This window comes from Bufo gargarizans, chromosome 2 (genome assembly GCF_014858855.1).
Source record: "Bufo gargarizans isolate SCDJY-AF-19 chromosome 2, ASM1485885v1, whole genome shotgun sequence".
NCBI lineage: Eukaryota > Metazoa > Chordata > Amphibia > Anura > Bufonidae > Bufo > Bufo gargarizans.
The window spans coordinates 698,538,251-698,563,144 of record NC_058081.1 but is presented as its reverse complement, the minus strand read 5'-3'; the positions used below and the strand labels follow the sequence as shown (position 1 = coordinate 698,563,144).

General features: G+C 46.8%; 2 protein-coding genes across 2 annotated transcripts; both read left to right on the top strand.

Annotated features, from left to right (window-relative positions):
* Positions 1 to 6,960: 6,960 nt before the first annotated feature.
* LOC122926326 (gastrula zinc finger protein XlCGF66.1-like) lies at positions 6,961 to 10,384 on the top strand. The gene is made up of 5 exons (XM_044277702.1): positions 6,961 to 7,150; positions 7,677 to 7,826; positions 7,910 to 8,033; positions 8,129 to 8,180; positions 10,297 to 10,384. Exons 1-5 carry the CDS (start codon positions 7,079 to 7,081, stop codon positions 10,382 to 10,384), a joined length of 486 nt encoding a protein of 161 aa, XP_044133637.1. The 5' UTR covers positions 6,961 to 7,078.
* Positions 8,424 to 24,157, top strand: LOC122926325 (zinc finger protein 850-like). The gene is made up of 5 exons (XM_044277701.1): positions 8,424 to 8,480; positions 10,372 to 11,353; positions 12,999 to 13,092; positions 19,593 to 19,647; positions 21,923 to 24,157. The coding sequence occupies exons 2-5, from the start codon at positions 10,404 to 10,406 to the stop codon at positions 23,485 to 23,487; spliced, it is 2,664 nt and encodes an 887-aa protein (XP_044133636.1). The 5' UTR covers positions 8,424 to 8,480; positions 10,372 to 10,403; the 3' UTR covers positions 23,488 to 24,157.
* Positions 24,158 to 24,894: the final 737 nt, after the last annotated feature.

The following is a 24,894-nucleotide window of genomic DNA, read 5'->3' as shown; positions in this document are numbered from 1 at the left end:
TTATTACTTCTTTCGGACTTACCTTGGAGTTTGCTCCGCCGATCTTGCTTGCGCCACTTGGTTATTGCAGCCAGGTCTTGCATTCCAGTGAAATGGAAATCCCCTGTTCCACCATCCACTGAGGTTTGGGTTCAGAAAGTGGATGTCACGCTGGAAACGATACAAGATACAACAGAAATCCACAAACCAGTGTCTAGGCCAGAAGCTGGGGAAAAGGTTACCTCCTAACAATTACTGCCTGGACACCATGGTTTACCTTCCAGGACTCCCCGGAATACCAGTCCTTATTGACCTGAAGGTGTTGTTTCTACTCCTGTTACTTGCTCCATCCTATTGCTGTTTTCCCCTACCTTGTGTGGCCCACCTTCCCTTTTGTGTGTTAGTCTTGTTACCCCTTTCTGTTGTCGTGTCTTAACGGCGAGTTTCCCCCTTTTTTTCCATTTTATTTTCTTTGATTTAGATTAAGTTCTTGTGTTCCGTGCCGCTCATAGAGTGGCTTCACTTCTTTCTCATACAGTCTTTCTGTCAGATGTTTGTCATATTTTGAATATATTTAGACTTTGATGGCAGGATTTATCTGATCTGTTTATGACTCACCGTTGGCTGGGCGCCAACACATGTATTCTGTTGCCTGCAGATTTACACGCTGTAACCCTTATTTGTATCTGTGAATACACTTAAATAAAGAGTTTTAAACATGTCACAATTACCACAATTTCAGTTATCACATTCATGGAAAGATGTAATAGACTGAAAATCAATACTTATCGAACAGAGGTTCGGTAGGAAATCCGAGTGGGGGGTCACATAACCATCTGGAAGTCCCTTCTAAGGATATCTGAGGTGAGCAATAAAGTAGTAACTTTTTGGATGTCAGACATCTGTGAAGTCACTCCGGATAGTCGGGTTTCGGCACCACTGTACTATCAGTGAAATCACCTCGATGCTGAGGCTTAGGCTTCCCAGTCTGCCCGACGGTTCCCAAGTAGATGTCGACTTAAGGCACAGACACGGTAAGATTCAAAGAGATGAAGGCACAGACACGGTGAGATTCAAAGAGATGAAGGCACAGACACAGTGAGTTTCAAAGAGATGAAGGCACAGACACAGTGAGATTCAGAGATGAAGGCACAGACACGGTGAGATTCAGAGATGAAAGCACAGACACAGCGAGATTCAAAGAGATGAAGGCACAGACACAGTGAGATTCAGAGATGAAAGCACAGACACAGCGAGATTCAAAGAGATGAAGGCACAGACACAGTGAGATTCAGAGATGAAGGCACAGACACGGTGAGATTCAGAGATGAAGGCACAGACACGGTGAGATTCAGAGATGAAAGCACAGACACAGCGAGATTCAAAGAGATGAAGGCACAGACACAGTGAGATTCAGAGATGAAAGCACAGACACAGCGAGATTCAAAGAGATGAAGGCACAGACACAGTGAGATTCAGAGATGAAGGCACAGACACGATGAGTTTAAAAGAGATGAAGACACAGACACAGTGAGATTCAAAGAGATGAAGGCACAGACACGGTAAAATTCCGAGATGAAGGCACAGACACGGTGAGATTCAAAGAGATGAAGGCACAGACACGGTGAGACTCAAAGATGAAAGCACAGACACGATGAGATTCAAAGAGATGAAGACACAGACACGGTGAGACTCAAAGATGAAGACACAGACACAGTGAGATTCAGAGATGAAGGCACAGACACAGTGAGATTCAGAGATGAAGGCACAGACACAGTGAGATTCAGAGATGAAGGCACAGACACAGTGAGATTCAGAGATGAAACCACAGACACGATGAGATTCAAAGAGATGAAGGCACAGACACAGTGAGATTCAGAGATGAAAGCACAGACACGGTGAGATTCAAAGAGATGAAGACACAGACACGGTGAGACTCAAAGATGAAAGCACAGACACGATGAGATTAAAAGAGATGAATTGAAAATAACAAACAAAGAAATCCCTCAGAGGGGTTGCTACGCCACTATTTACCATAAATTTGAATGGTCACTGGGACCAGGCGTATTTCTGCAGCTCCTCTGACTAGTAATATTAAAACTCAATTTTATTTCAATACTTTAAAACCAATGTATTACTTGGGAACATATTTAAAACTTCGGGAGTCACAGATTCAGGGTCGACTGCCAAGTCTCCATGAAATACATGGAGCAAAAATTAGGATAATCCCTCCCAAAAAATTGTTCTCACACTGTGGAGAAATGGGAGGAGAATATGTGGGGTATGGGAGTCCTGGAAAGGGCAGGACAAAGTCCAATCATGAGAGGCTTGGAGATAGCTAGGGAATATAGGCTGGTAGGAGCAATACTTACGGTTGGGGAGGCATCCGACCGGAGGATTCCTAGGTACCTAAGGATAGAAACAGATATGAATTAGGGATAAATAGTTATAACAACTTGGATGGTTAATAAAGATAGTTAACAATAAAATCTAATCTGGTCACGACTCTGGATATAATCCTACACTGGCAAGTAGTAGATTTACAGACGGTATAAGAAATTGAGATATATTCCCTCCAGGTTTGAGGAATGATATGAATAGGGTAGAAAGATAGTTGATTTGTTTAGATTGACACTAGGGAGACAACACTTGTGCAAAATGTACTACAGAGGGGGGATGATCTAGGGTACACATGGAGTTAGAAATATTTATAAAAAATACAGTGAGTAGTCAGGACTATCCAAGTAGAGATACATTATGCACCAATAGAATAATGCAATAACAATAATAACAAAAAATGGGATCAGGAGAGATCTGTTCTGATTTGATATATATAGATGGTAATGGACGATGCTATAGATATAAACTGGAGGTATATAAAGGTAGTTTAATATTGGTAACAGTAATAGGCCTATGGGTGATTGACTGGTCCAGAACCGGAGAGAAAGCTGACTCCATGAATTAATATACAATCCCATAGAGTAATAGAACACCCCGACATTTAGCATATTTAAGAGGGTAAAAATAATAATATTTCACAGTAGTCTGGGGGGAGGAGATGTATTTCGGCCCCACACAGAATATGATAAGGAATTGGTTCCACACATCTAAAATAATAAAATAATAATTGGTTTTACATATGTATAATAATAAAATAATAAATAAAAAATAATAATAAAATAATAAAGAAAAAAAAATAACAAAAAAAGTAGTTAGGAAAGGAGAGAAACCCTAATGTAAAACCCCAGAATTATTAAGAATAGGAACCTGGGCACTAAAATTAGGGGCCGGTCAACATTTTAAAGTATTAGGACACACACATGATGGAACCCAAAGTCTAGTGCCATATAATAGCTGGTGGGAGGTCGGTACTAGAATAGAATCTATAAAAGTCACCAACACAGACCATCCTTCTATGGCTATCCACGTAGCTCTATCAGTGATGTTGATATCCCGTCGGAGATTAAGCCCGCACGCATGCGCAAACCAGCAGGACGGCCAAAGGCGACATTAAATTCGGACGCATGCGCAGAGGACCTGTGTCGAGAGACTGAAGGGCGCAAGCGCATGACGTAGGAGCGGCTGCCGTTTTGGGAAGGAAGCGTGGCGCACCGGATGTGACATCACCAGTGAGGCCGGACATGGTAATAGGAGAGAGTGAGGTGACGTCAACACGTATGGGGACATAGTGCACACACGCAGCCCCCACCCATTGGCAGATATCCCGAGAGCCCACCCACAGTAAAGTGTGATTGGACAAATAATATAGCCCAGTTAATCCGAGGGTTTAAAAGCCCGGACCCCACCCCCCACAGTCGCCTGTTTAGTTTCCCCTGAAGACGCCGACAGGCTCGGCGAAACATGTAGGGATACAGGTTTTGAGTTTTAGGCAGGAGTTAGTCAGGGTGCCCATGAATAATTCTCTGAGTCAAGAGATGTTTCACAACCAGTTTATTCAAAACACTAGGAAGATGTAGGTACAAGAAGTCAAAGAGATGAAAGCACAGACACAGTGAGATTCAGAGATGAAGACACAGACACGGTGAGATTCAGAGATGAAGGCACAGACACGGTGAGATTCAGAGATGAAGGCACAGACACGGTGAGATTCAGAGATGAAGGCACAGACACGGTGAGATTCAGAGATGAAGGCACAGACACAGTGAGATTCAGAGATGAAGGCACAGACATGGTGAGATTCAGAGATGAAGACACAGACACAGTGAGATTCAGAGATGAAGGCACAGACATGGTGAGATTCAGAGATGAAAGCACAGACACAGTGAGATTCAGAGATGAAGACACAGACACGGTGAGATTCAGAGATGAAGGCACAGACACGGTGAGATTCAGAGATGAAGGCACAGACACGGTGAGATTCAGAGATGAAGGCACAGACACGGTGAGATTCAGAGATGAAGGCACAGACACGGTGAGATTCAGAGATGAAGGCACAGACACAGTGAGATTCAGAGATGAAGGCACAGACACGGTGAGATTCAGAGATGAAGGCACAGACACAGTGAGATTCAAAGAGATGAAGACACAGACACGGTGAGATTCAGAGATGAAGGCACAGACACAGTGAGATTCAGAGATGAAGGCACAGACACGGTGAGATTCAGAGATGAAGGCACAGACACAGTGAGATTCAGAGATGAAGGCACAGACACGGTGAGATTCAGAGATGAAGGCACAGACACGGTGAGATTCAGAGATGAAGGCACAGACACGGTGAGATTCAGAGATGAAGGCACAGACACGGTGAGATTCAGAGATGAAGGCACAGACACAGTGAGATTCAGAGATGAAGGCACAGACACGGTGAGATTCAGAGATGAAGGTACAGACACGGTGAGATTCAGAGATGAAGGCACAGACACAGTGAGATTCAGAGATGAAGGCACAGACACGGTGAGATTCAGAGATGAAGGCACAGACATGGTGAGATTCAGAGATGAAGGCACAGACACAGTGAGATTCAGAGATGAAGGCACAGACACGGTGAGATTCAGAGATGAAGGCACAGACACAGTGAGATTCAGAGATGAAGGCACAGACACAGTGAGATTCAGAGATGAAGGCACAGACACAGTGAGATTCAAAGAGATGAAGGAACAGACACGGTGAGATTCAGAGATGAAGGCACAGACACAGTGAGATTCAGAGAGATGAAGGCACAGACACGGGGAGATTCAGAGATGAAGGCACAGACACAGTGAGATTCAGAGATGAAGGCACAGACACAGTGAGATTCAAAGAGATGAAGGCACAGACACAGTGAGATTCAGAGATGACGGCACAGACACAGTGAGATTCAGAGATGAAGGCACAGACACAGTGAGATTCAGAGATGAAGGCACAGACACGGTGAGATTCAGAGATGAAGGCACAGACACAGTGAGATTCAAACTTACTCTGATTGAAGACACATACGAAGCCTTTACAATCACATTGTCTGTTTTCTATGACATTTTATTGACCAATCAGAAGACGGAGTTTCTGAACCAATCATCAATCTCACAGAGAGGACCTATAGGTACATATGGCGCAGAAGACAATTATCACCTCAACTTCTTGGAACGTGCAAGCTTCTGCTTCTTGTGATAAGACTTGACCACCAGAACTGCTGCCCTCCGCTAGTACTTTAAGTTCATGAGCTACTACAACGATCAGAGACACAAAATGGGGGGTGAGAACGGAGACTTCAGCCAGGTTGTCCTCACTTAGGCTCCATTCAGACGTCCGTATGAATGGTCCGGATCCGTTCTGCAATTATGCCGTATGGGTGCGGACCCATTCATTTTCAATGGGGCCGGAAAAGATGTGGACAGCACACAGTGTGCTGTCTGCATCCGCACTTCCGTTCCGTGGCCCAAAACTCCCGTTCCGCGGCTCCGCAAAAAAGTAGAACATGTCCTATTCTTATCTGCAATAGCGGACAATAGGCGTTTTCTATTATAGTGCTGGCGATGTGCACATGGCCGGTGTCAGTGTTCTGAGGATCCGTAAAACACTTATGGACGTGTGAATGGACCCTAAGGGCTCATGCACATGAATGTATTTTCTTTCCGTGTCTGTTCCGGGTTTTTTTGCGGACCACATACGGAACATTTAATTTCAATGGGTCTGCAAAAAAATTGGAAGATACTCCGTGTGCATTCTGTTTCCGTATTCCCAGATTTCCATTCTGCAAAAAAATAGATCATGTCCTATTATTGTCTGCATTACGGACAAGGATAGGTCTGTTCTATCAGGGACGGCTGTTCCGCTCCGCAGAATACATACGGTGGTGTGCATGAGGCCTAACAATGTGATAACCCTGCCCCGGCTCTCTCCTGTCTGGCTGGTGCACTTCGCATCTCGCATCACAATCTCGTAGGAACCTCGCCAAGAATTCCCCTTCTACCATGGGCTGTGTGCCCGGGACTAACGCTCCGACTTCTACGGGCTGATCACTTCTTCTGCGCTGGGCCTCCTGCAGATATGACAGCAGCTATAGATCCTGGCGTCTGGAGGACTACAACTCCCAGCAAGTCCAGGACATTGTGTGATCTCAGAGGACATTACAGAAGGAGGTAGAAGAGGACTACAACTCCCAGCAAGTCCAGGACGTCATGTGATATCAGAAGATATTACAGGAGGAGGTAGAAGAGGAGAAGACTATAACTCCCAGCATGTCCAGCCCGTTATTATGTGATATCAGAGGAGAGGACTACAACTCCCAGCATTTCTTTAGCTTTCATCTCTCACTCATCTCCCTTTTCGTCTGTCCTTACAAAGCTCCGCCCCTCATGTCACATGATGGTGATGTCATTACAGGTCCTACATTAGCTCTTCTCTCCACTGCTGAGCTCCGCCCCTCCTGATCACATGATGGTGACATCATTACAGGTCCTACATCGAGACTACTCCCCACTGCTGAGCTCCGCCCCTCCTGATCACATGGCAGTGACATCATCCCAGGTCCTGCAGCTCTTGCAGTGCACAGATACAGAGCAGGTCCTGGTCGGGGTCTCTCTTCTTCTCTCCAGAATCCCCCTTTATCCCCAGGGTCTCTCCTTGTCCTGGACGATCTCCTCCAGCTCCTCCACCAAGGATGGACAGGAAGGAGATCAGCAGAAGAATATTAGACCTCACCTTGGAGATCATCTCCCTGCTGAGCGGAGAGGTAAACCTTTCTAGATTTCTCTCCTCTTTATTGTATTCTGGAGCCAGTCAGACATCGGGAAGGAGAATCCATCATAGGAAGTGATAGGAAGAGGCTCCTGGAGAACGGCCTCCAGACCTTCCAAGGGACGGAGAAGCTGAAGACCGGCAACCGCTCAGTGATGGGGGATGTGGAGCCATGAGGAGGGAAGTAGGCAGGTTGTCCCCAGGAGATGGCGGCAGTGTGGCCTGGAGGGAGGATTTCTACCACTAGTCTGACATCTAGATGATACTAGAAGAAGGAGGCCTCCACTACGTCTAGAGGAAAGAAGGCTTCTCCACAACATAGAGGAGGAGTCTTTACTGTAAGAGCAGGGGGACTATGGAGCTCTCTGCCAGGGGGATGGGGAATTCTCTAGAAGAGTCCAGAAGGGGCTGGAGGGGAAGAACATTCCAGCTTCTAGGGACTAGATTACTGGAGATGGGGCCATGATCCCGGGAGGGATTCTGAGGGGAGATCTAGAGTCAGTGTCTCTCTCCATCCACAGGATTATACCCTAGTGAAGAAGACATCAGGGAGGACTCCCATCATCCAGGAATCAGGAGGGTGGACCCCCATCACAGAGCCTCCCCCCCTGATACATGAGCAGAAGATCCTAGAATTCACCCACAAGATGATGGAGCTGCTGACTGGAGAGGTGACACTGCTGGGAATACTGGGAGGGTCTCCAGTAACAGCACTGGAGGGGTCTGGGTGATGACGGTGTCATTGTGTTGTCAGGTTCCTGTAAGGTGTCAGGATGTGGCGGTGTATTTCTCCCTGGAGGAGTGGGAGTATATAGAAGGACAGGCGGATCTGTACGAGGAGGCCATGATGGAGGAGCTCCGGCCTCTGACATCTCCAGGTTAGAGACCTTCCTGATGATAGAGATGTAAAGGTCCCCTGGATACTACTCCCATCATCTCATATGTAATACAGTCTGTGTGTTATCTCCTATAGGTTCTGATTCCAGGAGGAGAAATCCCCCCAAGAGATGTCCCCGTCCTCTGTATTCCCAGGGCTGTCCAGAGGAGAAGCTCCCAGAGAACCATCAGGTAGATGGAGCTGAGCCCTATACACATCTATATAGGGGGGTCCTGCAGTCATAGAGAGGTCATAGATGGTGGGGGTCTCTTATGTGGATCTGTTAGATTTCCCACCTGTCTGCTGTATTGTCCTGCATTGTTACAGATGACAAATCAGGGGGAAGATGTGACTGATATTAAAGTGGAGGATGAAGAAGAGCGGATGATGGGTGATCCCCCGTGTAAGAGTGAGGTGGAGGAGGACATTCCAGTCCATGTGACCACAGGTATGGAATCATGAATGGAGGAAGGGAATTGGGAGGTTTCTTCAGGTGAGGCTCCACCTTAGAGCTGCAGTAAAGGAGCACTCCGGGCAGTGACCCCTGTGTTATGTGCAGGAGCGGAGGGAGATGTGACTGCACATAGACATCCTCTCCAGGATCTTCTCTCCATCCTCTCATGGTCCAGGCTGGACACTCGGCTTAGTATCGGGTCTTAGGGGCACATAGAAGCCTCGGAGCAAGAGCCTGCTAGTGCCAATAGTGCGGACACAGAGGTCGGTGAGCGCTTCTGTCATTGTCTCCAGTGACTCCATCACGGTATATGCTCCTCACCTCTTCCAGTCTCTGTACCTCCCTCCTGACTACCTTCTCTACTGACCCTATTCCCTCAGACCTCCTGCAGTCTCTGTACCTCTCTCTCGACTACCTTCTCTACTGACCCCATTCCCTCACACTTCCTCCAGTCTCTGTACCTCTCCTGACTACCTTCTCTACTGACCCCATTCCCTCACACTTCCTCCAGTCTCTGTACCTCTCTTGACTACTTTCTCTACTGACCCCATTCCCTCACACTTCCTCTAGTCTCTGTACCTCTCCTGACTACCTTCTCTACTGACCCCACACCTCCTCCAGTCTCTGTACCTCTCTCCTGACTACCTTTTCTACTGACCCCATTCCCTCACACCTCCTGCAGTCTCTGTACCTCTCTCCTGACTACCTTCTCTACTGACCCTATTCCCTCAGACCTCCTGCAGTCTCTGTACCTCTCTCTCGACTACCTTCTCTACTGACCCCATTCCCTCACACTTCCTCCAGTCTCTGTACCTCTCCTGACTACCTTCTCTACTGACCCCATTCCCTCACACTTCCTCCAGTCTCTGTACCTCTCTTGACTACCTTCTCTACTGACCCCATTCCCTCACACTTCCTCTAGTCTCTGTACCTCTCCTGACTACCTTCTCTACTGACCCCACACCTCCTCCAGTCTTTGTACCTGTCTCCTGACTACCTTTTCTACTGACCCCATTCCCTCACACCTCCTGCAGTCTCTGTACCTCTCTCCTGACTACCTTCTCTACTGACCCCATTCCCTAACACCTCCTCCAGTCTCTGTACCTTCTCTATTGACCCCATTCCCTCACACCTCCTCCAGTCCTCTGTACCTTCTCTACTGACCCCATTCCCTCACACCTCCTGCAGTCTCTGTACCTCTCTCCTGACTACCTTCTCTACTGACCTTATTCCCTAACACCTCCTCCAGTCTCTGTACCTCTCTCCCGACTACCTTCTCTACTGACCCCATACCCTCACACCTCCCTCACAAAAAATAATGAACCTCTATCTCTCTCCTGATACCTTCTTCTCCTCCTTCATGTATCCTGGCATTACCCTATTACTAAAAATAGCAGTTAACCCATTCTATGCAACTAACTACCAACTTGTCTCTTATCACCCCTTCATGTCAAAACTCCTGAAGCACTTGGTCTATTCTTGCCTCAATCTCTCTATTAAGGCCTGTTTCACACCTGCGGTACAGAGATGCGGCCAGCTGTTCAGCAGGGAATCTCTCTGCATTCTGGCATTGACGGAAGCAACCCCATCGCCGTCTGGCTTCATTTGCTATAATAGGGACCGACAGCCAGACAGATACCGCCGTGCAAATCACAGTGCACTCCATGACAAATACAGATCACATTATTCTGACCTATATTTCACCATTTAAACATGCCCTTAAAATCGTACCTGGAAGGAAGAACTTAGATGTCTCCTTTCTGCTGAATCTAGTTATGTATTTGGTCATATCCAAAATCTTGTGTTCCAGCTTTTGGAATGAAATAAATTTATCAACTTCATGGTTTGAACAGGAAATCATGAAATCTATCTTTAATCCTAACAGGAAATCCCAATAAGAATTCTGAAGGAAACGTCATGTTATCACTAGATCATAAAGAAGAAAATCAGGACAACATGCAGCGTTCTTCAGGAGAAAACCTCATTACACTGATCGGTTATCCAGGACCTCACAGTGCAGATCTATCACATAATCCTCCTAATCATGAGGAACCTTCTCCTGACCAATCTCAGATTATAACCACAAGTACCGGGCAGAAAGGAAGTAAAAGGTTTCACTGTGAAGAATGTGGAAAACTGTTTACAAGAAGCTCAGTTCTTTCTGTGCACAGAAGAATTCACACAGGAGAGAAGCCGTATTCATGTTCAGAATGTGAGAAATGTTTTACAGACAAATCGGGTCTCATTAAACATCAGAGAATCCACACAGGAGAGAAGCCGTATTCATGTTCAGAATGTGAGAAATGTTTTACAGACAAATCAGGTCTCATTAAACATCAGAGAATCCACACAGGAGAGGAGCCATATTTATGTTCAGAGTGTGGGAAATGTTTTGCACGAAAATCAAGTCTCCTTATCCATCAGACAATTCACACAGGGCTAAAGCCATACTCGTGCTCCGAATGTGGGAAATCTTTTACAGAAAAATCAAGTCTCCTTATACATCAGAGAATTCACACAGGGCTAAAGCCATACTCATGCTCCGAATGTGAGAAATATTTTACCCAGAAATCAAATCTTATTATACATAAGATTCTTCACACAAGAGAGAAGCCATATTCATGTGCAGAATGTGGGAAATGTTTTAGAGATAAATCAGGTCTTCTTATACATGAGAGAATTCACACAGGAGAAAAGCCGTATTCATGTTCAGAATGTGGGAAATGTTTTACAAGGAAATCACATCTTGTTATTCATAAGAGAAGTCATACAGGAGAGAAACCATATTCATGTTCAGACTGTGGGAAATGTTTTAAGCAAAAATCACATCTTGTAAAACATGAGCAAATTCACACAACAGAGAAGCCGTATTAATATTGTATATTAGAACAATGATTGTAAGTAAATGTAAGCCGACATTGGGGGTTTTACTTTACACAGGAGGCCGTTATAGTTGTGTCCCCTCCACAGAACAGGGTTTAGTCCTCTTTCACACTTGGATTGTTTTCTGGTATTGAGATCTGTTCAGGATGCATCAGAATGTCTTCCGTTCCTGCTGCAAGCGGCGGTTTTCTGTTCGGTCATAAAAGCGGATCCAGCACTGAAAACAATGTAAGTCAATGATGATCCGTTTTTTTCACCTATTGACTTTTAATGTATTTAGTGATGATTTAATTTAATTTCATTTCACACAACCGCATCCTAATGGAAGCGATGCATCCTGACCTGCAAAATCAAAATGCATCCGTTTAATTCCAGTATTGAGATCCTCTGCCGCAAGTGTGAAAGTAGCCCTACATGAAGCGTTCCTGACACATCTGCACAATCATCCCCATCATCTGCTGCTCTGTATGTTGTGTGACACAGCTGCACAGTCACCCCCATCATCCTGTCATGATAGAATTTTTTAATAAAATGCTTTTTCTCCTGTTTCTTATACTTGAGGTTCGGTGAATTGGGTTTTGTCAGTCTCTGTGTGGCAGGAGGCTGAGTACAGAGGCTGGTGATTTTCAATATCAATAGGAGAGCGATTGTTTCAGCAGTGAAGAAAGACTTTGCATACAAAGACCGTTATGTGCGCGGTTTAGGACACATGAGGGGACATTAATAAAGTAATGCTGTGACACATAGGGCCATGAGAGGGGCCAGCATAATATGTCATTCACACATATAGCATCTTATGCTGGCCCCCCCCATAACAGCGCATCACCCACAGATCCCCCATAACAGCGCATCACCCACAGATCCCCCATAACAGCGCATCACCCACAGATCCCCCATAACAGTGCGTCATCCACAGATCCCCCCCATAACAGTGTGTCATCCACAGATCCCTCATAACAGCGCATCACCCACAGATCCCCCATAACAGCGCATCACCCACAGATCCCCCATAACAGCGCATCACCCACAGATCCCCCATAACAGCGCATCATCCACAGAGCCCCCATAACAGTGCATCACCCACAGATCCCCCATAACAGCGCATCACCCACAGATCCCCCATAACAGTGCATCATCCACAGATCCCCCCCATAACAGTGTGTCATCCACAGATCCCCCCTCATAACAGCGCATCACCCACAGATCCCCCATAACAGCGCATCATCCACAGATCTGCCCCGCATCCCCTGACGAAGCCGCAGTACGCGGCGAAACATGTTGGGAGGGGTAGTATAATGTGATCCTATTTTAGGCAGCCTGCAATTTGAGTGAGACGAGTCGACTGGTCAATAATAACACAGAAAGACAGAGAGGAGTTTAGTGAGACAGAGAATTGTTTGGTTGTGTAACACCGACTTCTGGTGCAATGTAACTAATATAGCAAGTATAATCAAGTGTCCAGCAGTGGATCAGATACAGAGTGGTGTTTACACTGACCTCTATGAGGATAAATAGAGGCAACAGTGTGGCCACTCGAATTTATTGGAAGGTCCATTGCTATAAAAGTATCAACTTTAGTAGTGGCAACATTGTCAATGAATTATAACCCCCAGTACAATAATTATATAGTGGGGAGATTCTGAATGAATCAAGCAATCACAGTCTAATTGCTGATCCTGTAATAAGACTAACTGCAGCGTACTCACAAGTGACCAGAGAAAAGGTAGGTTGTCACATACCAACGGTCCTCACACAAACAAACAATACATCATGACCTATGAATAGATAGCTTCTGTGTAAGCCAGAGACAAAGACATGCTATAATAGGTTGCAAAAGTAGCAACCAGGCTTATTAATAATTGTCTCATAACTCTTTGCAACTGAAAGTTTTAAAAAAAAATATTTGTGTTTTCTCCATTTTATGTTTGTTAGTAAAATAAAAAATAATAAAGACATGATTTTAAATGTTGGTTAGGGACCCCTAAAGGGATTTTTGGTCCTATAGACCATTATAGTATAATTAAATAATATCCCGAGGGTCTCTAAAAGGGACTGTGGAGATAAAATTCACACATATAGCATCTTATGCTGGCCCCCCTCATAACAGTGCATCACCCACAGATCCCCCATAACAGCGCATCACCCACAGATCCCCCATAACAGCGCATCACCCACAGATCCCCCATAACAGTGCGTCATCCACAGATCCTCCATAACAGTGCGTCACCCACAGATCCCCCATAACAGTGCGTCATCCACAGATCCCCCATAACAGTGCGTCATCCACAGATCCCCCATAACAGTGTGTCATCCACAGATCCCCCATAACAGTGCGTCCTCCAGAGATCCCCCATAACAGTGCGTCATCCACAGATCCCCCATAACAGTGTGTCATCCACAGATCCCCCCATAACAGTGCGTCCTCCAGAGATCCCCCATAACAGTGCGTCATCCACAGATCCCCCCATAACAGTAAGTCCTGCACAGATCCCCCATAACAGTGTGTCATCCACAGATCCCCCCATAACAGTGCGTCATCCACAGATCCTCCCATAACAGTGCGTCATCCAGAGATCCCCATAACAGTGCCATCCACATGATCCCCCATAACAGTGCGTCATCCACAGATCCCCCCATAACAGTGCGTCCTCCAGAGATCCCCAATAACAGTGCGTCATCCACAGATCCTCCATAACAGTGCGTCATCCACAGATCCCCATAACAGTGCGTCATCCACAGATCCCCCATAAAAGTGCGTCATCCACAGATCCCCATAACAGTGCGTCATCCACAGATCCCCCATAACAGTGCGTCATCCACAGATTCCCCATAAGAGTGCGTCATCCACAGATCCCCATAACAGTGCGTCATCCACAGATCCCCCATAACAGTGTCATCCACAGATCCCCCATAACAGTGCGTCATCCACAGATCCCCATAACAGTGCGTCATCCACAGATCCCCCATAACAGTGCGTCTCACAGATCCCCCATAACAGTGCCATCCACAGATCCCCCATAACAGTGCGTCATCCACAGATCCCCCATAACAGTGCCTCCACAGATCCCCCATAACAGTGCGTCATCCACAGATCCCCCATAACAGTGCGTCTCCAGAGATCCCCCATAACAGTGCCATCCACAGATCCCCCATAACAGTGCGTCATCCACAGATCCCCCATAACAGTGCGTCTCCACAGATCCCCCATAACAGTGGCGTCATCCCACAGATCCCCCCATAACAGTGCGTCCTCCACGAGATCCCCCATAACAGTGCCATCCACAGATCCCCCATAACAGTGCGTCATCCACAGATCCCCCATAACAGTGCGTCATCCACAGATCCCCATAACGTGCGTCCTCCAGAGATCCCCATAACAGTGCGTCATCCACAGATCCCCCATAACAGTGCGTCATCCACAGATCCCCCCCATAACAGTGCGTCCTCCAGAGATCCCCCATAAACAGTGCCATCCACAGATCCCCCATAACAGTGCGTCATCCACAGATCCCCCATAACAGTGCGTCATCCAGAGATCCCCCCATAACAGTGGCGCCATCCACAGATCCCCCATAACAGTGCGTCATCCAAGATCCCCCATAACAGTGTGTCATATACAGATCCCCCATAACAGTGTGTCATCCACAGATCCCCCATAACAGTGGCCATCACAGATCACCCATAACAGTGTGTCCTCCACAGATCCCCCATAACAGTGCGTCACCACAGATCCCCATAACAGTGGTCATCCACAGATCCCCCATAACAGTGCGTCATCCACAGATCCCCCATAACAGTGTGTCCTCCACAGATCCCCCATAACAGTGCGTCATCCACAGATCCCCCATAACAGGCGTCATCCACAGATCCCCCATAACAGTTGCGTCATCCACAGATCCCCCCCATAACAGTGCGTCATCCACAGATCCCCCCCATAACAGTGCGTCATCCACAGATCCCCCCCATAACAGTGCGTCATCCACAGATCCCCCATAACAGTGGTCATCCACAGATCCCCCCATAACAGTGCGTCATCCACAGATCCCCCCCATTAACAGTGTGTCATCCACAGATCCCCCCATAACAGTGTGTCATCCACAGATCCCCCATAACAGTGTGTCCTCCCACAGATCCCCATAACAGTGCGTCATCCCACAGATCCCCCATAACAGTGCGTCATCCACAGATCCCACCCCATAACAGTGCGCATCCACAGATCCCCCATAACAGTGCGTCATCCACAGATCCCCCATAACAGTGCGTCATCCACAGTCCCCCATACAGTGCGTCATCCACAGTCCCCATACAGTGCGTCATCCACAGATCCCCCCCATAACAGTGCGTCATCCACAGATCCCCCCCATAACAGTGCGTCATCCACAGATCCCCCATAACAGTGCGTCATCCACAGATCCCCCATAACAGTGCGTCATCCACAGATCCCCCATACCAATGTCATCCACAGATCCCCCATAACAGTGTGTCCTCCACAGATCCCCCATAACAGTGCGTCATCCACAGATCCCCCATACCAATGTCATCCACAGATCCCCCATAACAGTGTGTCCTCCACAGATCCCCCCATAACAGTGTCATCCACAGATCCCCCATAACAGGGTGTCATCCACAGATCCCCCCATAACAGTGTGTCCTCCACAGATCCCCATAACAGTGCGTCATCCACAGATCCCCCCCATAACAGTGCGTCATCCACAGATCCCCCATAACAGTGCGTCATCCACAGATCCCCCATAACAGTGCGTCATCCACAGATCCCCCATACCAATGTCATCCACAGATCCCCCATAACAGTGTGTCCTCCACAGATCCCCCATAACAGTGCGTCATCCACAGATCCCCCATACCAATGTCATCCACAGATCCCCCATAACAGTGTGTCCTCCACAGATCCCCCCATAACAGTGTCATCCACAGATCCCCCATAACAGGGTGTCATCCACAGATCCCCCCATAACAGTGTGTCCTCCACAGATCCCCCCCACAATATTGTCATCCACAGATCCCCTTTTATAAACAAGTAAATAAGGACACGATGCTGTGGGGCTGGTGTGCAACTTTTTCCAGGGCTGGTTTTTATCCCCAGACTTTCCGATCACCGCAGCGCTGCCTGCGGTGATCAGAACAAAATGCCTGCCGAAATCATTCAGCAGGCACTCTGTACCAATGCCCAGGGGGGTCTTATGACCCCCCGATGTCGGCAATCGCAGAAAACCGTCTTTGATGACCCGATAACCCGGAAAGGACGGTGATCGGCAGTGTGATTATACACCACCAATCACCGTCCTGCGATCCTGTGAGGTGGCGATCACGCCACCTCTCAGGATCGCCTGCGATTGGTCCCCATGCGGCATGTGGGCGGAGAGAGGCAAGTTTGAATCATCACCGCCGCTGCTCTCCTCGCGCATTCCGGTCCGTGGAGCGGGGAGAGCAGCCGGAGATCGTGCAGCCCACCGACATTGTGCCATCAGGCACCTTAGGGGGCAGGCAGGTAGTAGGAGGTGTAGACAAGGGTAGTTAGGGCAAGTTTAGGGTTAGATTAGGTAAATAAAAAAAAACTTTTTGGGTCTGTGAGCCCCCTGATCAGGTGTCTGGGGTCCATAGCAGTTAGCTGTGTGACCCTAGACCCCCCCCCCCCTCCCCTCCCCTCCCCTCCCCAGGGGTGCTGCAGCTTGCCCCCCCCCCCCCCCACTTTTTGGGGGTGCAAGTTTTTTTTTGTATTTGCATGCGCTAACTGTGTCCGGCCACTGTTAGTAGGAGAAGAGGTGATCTAGGACCTGGGATGACGTCACGGTCATGTGATCAGGAAGGGCGGAGCTTTGTAAGGACAGACGAAAAGGGAGAAGAGTGAGAGATGAAAGCCAGAGAAATGCTGGGAGTTGTAGTCATAGAAACATAGAAACCTAGAATGTGTCGGCTGATAAGACCCATTTGGCCCATCTAGTCTGCCCAATATACTGAGTACTATGGATAGCCCCCGGCCCTATCTTATATGAAGGATCTCTGTAAGTCATAGTAGGCGGAGTCTGCCCTTGTCCTGTGGGCGTCTCCTTCTCTCAGGCTGTGAGCTGTACGCTGCGATTGGCCAGCGCTGCAGCCTAGGAGAAGGAGACGCCCACAGGACAAGGGCAGACTCCGCCTACTATGACTTACAGAGATCCTTCATATAAGATAGGGCCGGGGGCTATCCATAGTACTCAGTATATTGGGCAGACTAGATGGGCCAAATGGGTCTTATCAGCCGACACATTCTAGGTTTCTATGTTTCTATGACTACAACTCCCAGCATTTCTCTGGCTTTCATCTCTCACTCTTCTCCCTTTTCGTCTGTCCTTACAAAGCTCCGCCCTTCCTGATCACATGACCGTGACGTCATCCCAGGTCCTAGATCACCTCTTCTCCCCACTACTGAGCTCCACCCCTCCTGATCAGGTCCTACATCACCACTTCTCCCCACTGCTGAGCTCCGCCCCTCCTGATCACATGATGGTGATGTCATCACAGGTCCTACATCACCACTGCTCCCCACTGCTGCGCTCCGCTCTCCTGATCACATGGCAGTGACGTCATCCCAGGTCCTACATTACCACTTCTCCTCACTGCTCAGCTCCACCCCTCCTGATCACATGACGGTGACATCATCACAGGTCCTACATCACTTCTCCCCACTGCTGAGCTCCGCCCTCCTGATCACATGGCAGTGACGTCATCCCAGGTCCTGCAGCTCTTGCAGTGCACAGATACTGAGCAGGTCCTGGTCGGGGTCTCTCTTCTTCTCTCCAGAATCCCCCTTTATCCCCGGGGTCTCTCCTTGTCCTGGAGGATCTCCTCCAGTTCCTCCACCAAGGATGGACAGGAAGGAGATCAGCAGAAGAATATTAGACCTCACCTTGGAGATCATCTCCCTGCTGAGCGGAGAGGTAAACCTTTCTAGATTTCTCTCCTCTTTATTGTATTCTGGAGCCAGTCAGACATCGGGAAGGAGAATCCATCATAGGAAGTGACAGGAAGAGGCTCCTGGAGAACGGCCTCCAGACCTTCCAAGGGACGGAGAAGCTGAAGACCGGCCACCGCTCAGTGATGGGGGATGTGGAGCCATGAGGAGGGAAGTAGGCAGGTTGTCCCCAGGAGATGGCGGCAGTGTGGCCTGGAGGGAGGATTTCTACCACTAGTCTGACATCTAGATGATACTAGAAGAAGGAGGCCTCCACTACGTCTAGAGGAAAGAAGGCTTCTCCACAACATAGAGGAGCAGTCTTTACTGTAAGAGCAGGGGGACTATGGAGCTCTCTGCCAGAGGAAGGGGGATGGGGGATTCTCTAGAAGAGTCCAGAAGGGGCTGGAGGGGAAGAATATTCCAGCTTCTAGGGACTAGATTACTGGAGATGGGGCCATGATCCCGGGAGGGATTCTGAGGGGAGATCTGGAGTCAGTGTCTCTCTCCATCCACAGGATTACACCCTAGTGAAGAAGACATCGGGGAGGACTCCCATCATCCAGGAGTCAGGGGGGTGGACCCCCATCACAGAGCCTCCCCCCCTGATACATGAGCAGAAGATCCTAGAACTCACCCACAAGATGATGGAGCTGCTGACTGGAGAGGTGACACTGCTGGGAATACTGGGAGGTTCTCCAGTAACAGCACTGGAGGGGTCTGGGTGATGACGGTGTCATTGTGTTGTCAGGTTCCTGTAAGGTGTCAGGATGTGGCGGTGTATTTCTCCATGGAGGAGTGGGAGTATATAGAAGGACAGGAGGATCTGTACGAGGAGGCCACGATGGAGGAGCCCCGGCCTCTGACATCTCCAGGTGAGAGGAGACTTTCCTGATGATAGAGGTGTAAGGGTCCCCTGGATACTACTCCCATCATCTCATATATAATACAGTCTGTGTGTTATCTCCTATAGGTTCTGACTCCAGGAGGAGAAGTCCCCCCGAGAGATGTCCCTGTCCTCTGTATTCCCAGGACTGTCCAGAGGAGAAGCTCCTAGAGAACCATCAGGTAGATGGAGCTAAGCCCTATACACATCTGTATAGGGGGGGTCCTGCAGTCCTAGAGGGGTCATAGATGGTGGGGGTCTCTCATGTGGATCTGTTAGATTTCCCACCTGTCTGCTGTATTGTCCTGAATTGTTACAGATGACAAATCAGGGGGAAGATGTGACTGATATCAAAGTGGAGGATGAAGAAGAGCGGATGATGGGCGATCCCTCGTGTAAGAGTGAGGTGGAGGAGGACATTCCAGTCCATGTGACCACAGGTATGGAATCATGAATGGAGGAAGGGAATTGGGAGGTTTCTTCAGGTGAGGCTCCACCTTAGAGCTGCAGTAAAGGAGCACTCCGGGCAGTGCCCCCTGTGTTATGTGCAGGAGCGGAGGGAGATGTGACTGCACATAGACATCTTCTCCAGGATCTTCTCTCCATCCTCTCAAGGTCCAGGCTGGACACTTGGCTTATTATCAGGTCTCTGTACCTCTCTCCTGACTACCCTCTCTCCTGACCCCATTCCCTCTCACCTCCTCCAGTCTCTATACCTCTCTCCTAACTACCTTCTCTACTGACCCCATTCCCTCACACCTCCTCCAGTCTCTGTACCTCTCTCCTGACTACCTTCTCTACTGACCCCTTTCCCTCTCACCTCCCCTAGTCTCTGTACCTCTCTCCTGACCCTATTCCCTCACACCTCCTCCAGTCTCTGTACATCTCTGCTGACCGCATTCCCTCACACCTCCTCCAGTCCCTATTTCCTCTCACCTCCTCCGATCTCTCTACCTCTCTCCTGACAACCTTCTGTACTGACCCCATTCCCTCATACCTCCTCCAGTCTCTGTACCTCTCCTGACTACCTTCTCTACTGACCCATTTCCCTCATACCTCCTTCATTCTCTGTACCTCTCTCCTGACTACCTTCTCTACTGACTCCATTCCCTCTCACCTCCTCCAGTCTCTGTACCTCTCGCCTGACCCCATTCCCTCACACCTCCTCCAGTCTCTCTCTATGGCTGTCACTTCTTCCCAAAAAATATTGAACCTCTCTTTCTCTCCTGATTCCGTCTTCTCCTCCTTCATGTATCCTGGCATTACCCTATTACTAAAAATAGCAGTTAACCCATTCTATGCAACTAACTACCAACTTGTATCTAATTTCCCCTTTATGTCAAAACTCCTGAAGCACTTGGTCTATTCTTGCCTCAATCTCTCTGTTAAGGCCTGTTTCACACCTGCGGTAAAGAGATGCGGCCGGCTGTTCAGCTGGGAATCTCTATGCATTCTGGCATTGACGGAAGAAACCCCATCGCCGTCTGGCTTCATTTGTTATAATAGGGACCGACAGCCAGACAGATACCGCCGTGCAAATCACAGTGCACTCCATGACAAATACAGATCACATTGTTCTGACCTACAGTACAGACCAAAAGTTTAGACACACCTTCTCATTCAAAGAGTTTTCTTTATTTTCATGACTATGAAGGCATCAAAACTATGAATTAACACATGTGGAATTATATACATAACAAACAAGTGTGAAACAACTGAAAATATGTCATATTCTAGGTTCTTCAAAGTAGCCGCCTTTTGCTTTGATTACTGCTTTGCACACTCTTGGCATTCTCTTGATGAGCTTCAAGAGGTAGTCACCTGAAATGGTCTTCCAACAGTCTTGAAGGAGTTCCCAGAGATGCTTAGCACTTGTTGGCCCTTTTGCCTTCACTCTGCGGTCCAGCTCACCCCAAACCATCTCGATTGGGTTCAGGTCCGGTGACTGTGGAGGCCAGGTCATCTGGAGCAGCACCCCATCACTCTCCTTCATGGTCAAATAGCCCTTACTTTTAAAGTTTTCCCAATTTTTCGGCTGACTGACTGACCTTCATTTCTTAAAGTAATGATGGTCACTCGTTTTTCTTTACTTAGCTGCTTTTTTCTTGCCATAATGCAAATTCTAACAGTCTATTCAGTAGGACTATCAGCTGTGTATCCACCTGACTTCTCCTCAACGCAACTGATGGTCCCAACCCCATTTATAAGGCAAGAAATCCCACTTATTAAACCTGACAGGGCACACCTGTGAAGTGAAAACCATTTCAGGTGACTACCTCTTGAAGCTCATCAAGAGAATGCCAAGAGTGTGCAAAGCAGTAATCAAAGCAAAAGGTGGCTACTTTGAAGAACCTAGAATATGACATATTTTCAGTTGTTTCACACTTTTCTGTTATGTATATAATTCCACATGTGTTAATTCATAGTTTTGATGCCTTCAGTGTGAATCTACAATTTTCATAGTCATGAAAATAAAGAAAACTCTTTGAATGAGAAGGTGTGTCCAAACTTTTGGTCTGTACTGTATATTTCACCATTTAAACATGCCCTTAAAGTCGTACCTGGCAGGAAGAACTTAGATGTCTCCTTTCTGCTGAATCTAGTTATGTATTTGGTCATATCCAAAATATTGTGTTCCAGCTTTTGGAATGAAATAAATTTATCAACTTCATGGTTTGAACAGGAAATAATGAAATCTATTTTTAATCCTTTCAGGAAATCCCAATAAGAATTCTGAAGGAAACGTCATGTTATCACTAGATCATAAAGAAGAAGATCAGGACCACATGCAGCGTTCTTCAGGAGAAAACCTCATTACTTTGATCGGATATCCAGGGCCTCACAGTGAAGATCTATCACATAATCCTCCTAGTCATGAAGAACCTTTTCTTGACCAATCACAGATTGTAACAACAAGTCTAGATCTATCACATAATCCTCCTAATCATGAGGAACCTTTTCCTAACCAATCTCAGATTATAACCACAAGAAGCGTGCAGAAAGGAAGTAAAAGGTTTCATTGTGAAGAATGTGGAAAACTGTTTACAAGAAGCTCAGTTCTTTCTGTGCACAGAAGAATTCACACAGGAGAGAAGCCGTATTCATGTTCAGAATGTGAGAAATGTTTCACAGACAAATCAGGTCTCATTAAACATCAGAGAATCCACACAGGAGAGAAGCCATATTCATGTTCAGAATGTGAGAAATATTTTACAAGGAAATCACTTCTTGTTAAACATGAAAGAATTCACACCGGAGAGGAGCCATATTTATGTTCAGAGTGTGGGAAATGTTTCACAGAAAAATCAAGTCTCCTTATACATCAGAGAATTCACACAGGGTTAAAGCCATACTCGTGCTCCGAATGTGGGAAATGTTTTACAGAAAAATCAAGTCTCGTTATACATCAGAGAATTCACACAGGGCTAAAGCCATACTCATGCTCCGAATGTGATAAATGTTTTACCCAGAAATCATATCTTATTATACATAAGAGACTTCACACAAGAGAGAAGCCATATTCATGTTCAGAGTGTGGGAAATGTTTCACAGAAAAATCAAGTCTCCTTATACATCAGAGAATTCACACAGGGCTAAAGACATACTCATGCTCTGAATGTGGGAAATATTTCACAAAAAAATCAAGTCTCCTTATACATCAGAGAATTCACACAGGGCTAAAGCCATATTCATGCTCAGCATGTGGAAAATGCTTTTTAACTCAATCATATCTTATTAGACATGAAATAATTCACACAGAAGAGAAACCATATTCATGTTCAGAATGTGGGAAATGTTTTACCAAAAAGTCATATCTTATAAAACATGAGCGAATTCACACAGGAGAGAGGCCATATTCGTGTTCAGAGTGTGGGAAATGTTTTAGAGATAAATCAGATCTTCTTATACATGAGAGAATTCACACAGGAGTGAAGCCGTATTCATGTTCACATTGTGGGAAATGTTTTACAAGGAAATCACATCTTGTTATACATGAAAGAAGTCACATAGGAGAGAAGCCATATTCATGTTCACATTGTGGGAAATGTTTTACAAAGAAATCACATCTTGTTATACATGAGAGAATTCACACAGGAGAAAAGCCATATTCATGTTCAGAATGTGGGAAATGTTTTAAGCAAAAATCACATCTTGTAAAACATGAGCGAATTCACACAGGAGAGAAGCCATATTCATGTTCACATTGTGGGAAATGTTTTACAAGGAAAACAAATCTTGTTATACATGAGAGAAGTCACACAAGAGAGAAGCCGTATTAATATTTTATATTAGAACAATGATTGTAAGTAAACGTAAGCCGACATTGGGGTTTTTACTTTACACAGGAGGCCATTATAGTTGTGTCCCCTCCACAGAACAGGGTTTAGGCCTCTTTCACACTTGCATTGTTTTCTGTTTTTGAGATCTGTTCAGGATGCATCAGAATGTCTTCCATTCCGGCAGCATTCCACTTTGTGAGCGGACACAAACCTGCTGCAAGCTACGGTTTTGTGTCCGGTCATAAAAACGGATCCAGCACTGAAAACAATGTAAGTCAATGGTGGCAGATCAGGTTTATTTTTACTCATTGACTTTAAATGTATTTAGTGATTAATCAGTTTTTTCCGTTTTTATTTCACACAACCGCATCCTAATGGAAGCGATGCATCCTGACCTGCAAAATCAAAATGCATCCATTTAATTCCAGTATTGAGATCCTCTGCCGCAAGTGTGAAAGTAGCCCTACATGAAGCGTTCCTGACATATCTGCACAATCATCTCCATCATCTGCTGCTCTGTATGTTATGTGTGACACATCCGCACAGTTATCCCCATCATCTGCTCTGTACATTATGTGGGACACAGCTGCACTGTACATTATGTGTGACACAGCCGCACAGTTACCCCCATCATCTGCTCTGTACATTATGTGTGACACAGTCACCCCCATCATCCTGTCATGATAGAATTTTTTAATAAAATGCTTTTTCTCATGTTTCTTATACTTGAGGTTCGGTGAATTGGGTTTCGTCAGTCTCTCTTTCGGGTACGGCCACAAGAGGTGGAGTTTGATGCAGATTTTTTATTCTGCTGGAATGTGTGTTCATTTCCCCCAAACTTCTGATGGGAGAGATTGGTAGAAGAAATGCCGTTATCCCATGAATGTGTCCTCAGAACATCACATATCATGGAAAAGGTGGCTGACAACTGGAGTATGCAGAGCGGGCGCGAGGGCATAACAATCAGTATAGAAGGCATCGGTCAAGATGTTCCCTTATCTTATATAGAAAATTTACAGTAAATATCAAAAACATCAGATGAGGCGGGAGACATGTCCAAATAGAGGTAAATGTAACTGGTGGCACAGTCCGGGCCCTTGGATATCATGGCTGCCACTGGTCTCATAACATCTGGTGTCAAATGGGGATGAACCTATACGGGATCACCACTTAGCTGTGACCGCCCCGCTGCTGTTCACCCCCCGTCTGGAGTCACCACACCATAAACCTTCGCTCTTCAGCAGCTATATGTGGCTACGGTATATGAGGGGGGCAGATATATTAGATGCAGCACGGAGCGTCTTTCCCGTGCGTTTCCTCCACGTGCTTTTTCTCCATGGCATCTAGAGGTAACTATAAAAGGTAGTTGTATTGAACCCTTTTTTGCGGCGCTGGAAACAGGAGGCG

Bases quoted from the DNA above. Each gene is read 5' to 3' on its own strand.
- LOC122926326 (XM_044277702.1), top strand. From the start codon at position 7,079: ATGGACAGGAAGGAGATCAGCAGAAGAATATTAGACCTCACCTTGGAG. The intron at 7,827-7,909 runs GTGACACTGCTG...TTGTGTTGTCAG, and splicing joins TGGAGCTGCTGACTGGAGAG to GTTCCTGTAAGGTGTCAGGA. The intron at 8,181-10,296 runs TTCCCAGGGCTG...CTTGTGTTCCAG, and splicing joins AGATGTCCCCGTCCTCTGTA to CTTTTGGAATGAAATAAATT.
- LOC122926325 (XM_044277701.1), top strand. From the start codon at position 10,404: ATGTTATCACTAGATCATAAAGAAGAAAATCAGGACAACATGCAGCGT. The intron at 13,093-19,592 runs GTAGGTTGTCAC...CGGATGATGGGC, and splicing joins CACAAGTGACCAGAGAAAAG to GATCCCTCGTGTAAGAGTGA. The intron at 19,648-21,922 runs GTATGGAATCAT...TAATCCTTTCAG, and splicing joins TCCAGTCCATGTGACCACAG to GAAATCCCAATAAGAATTCT.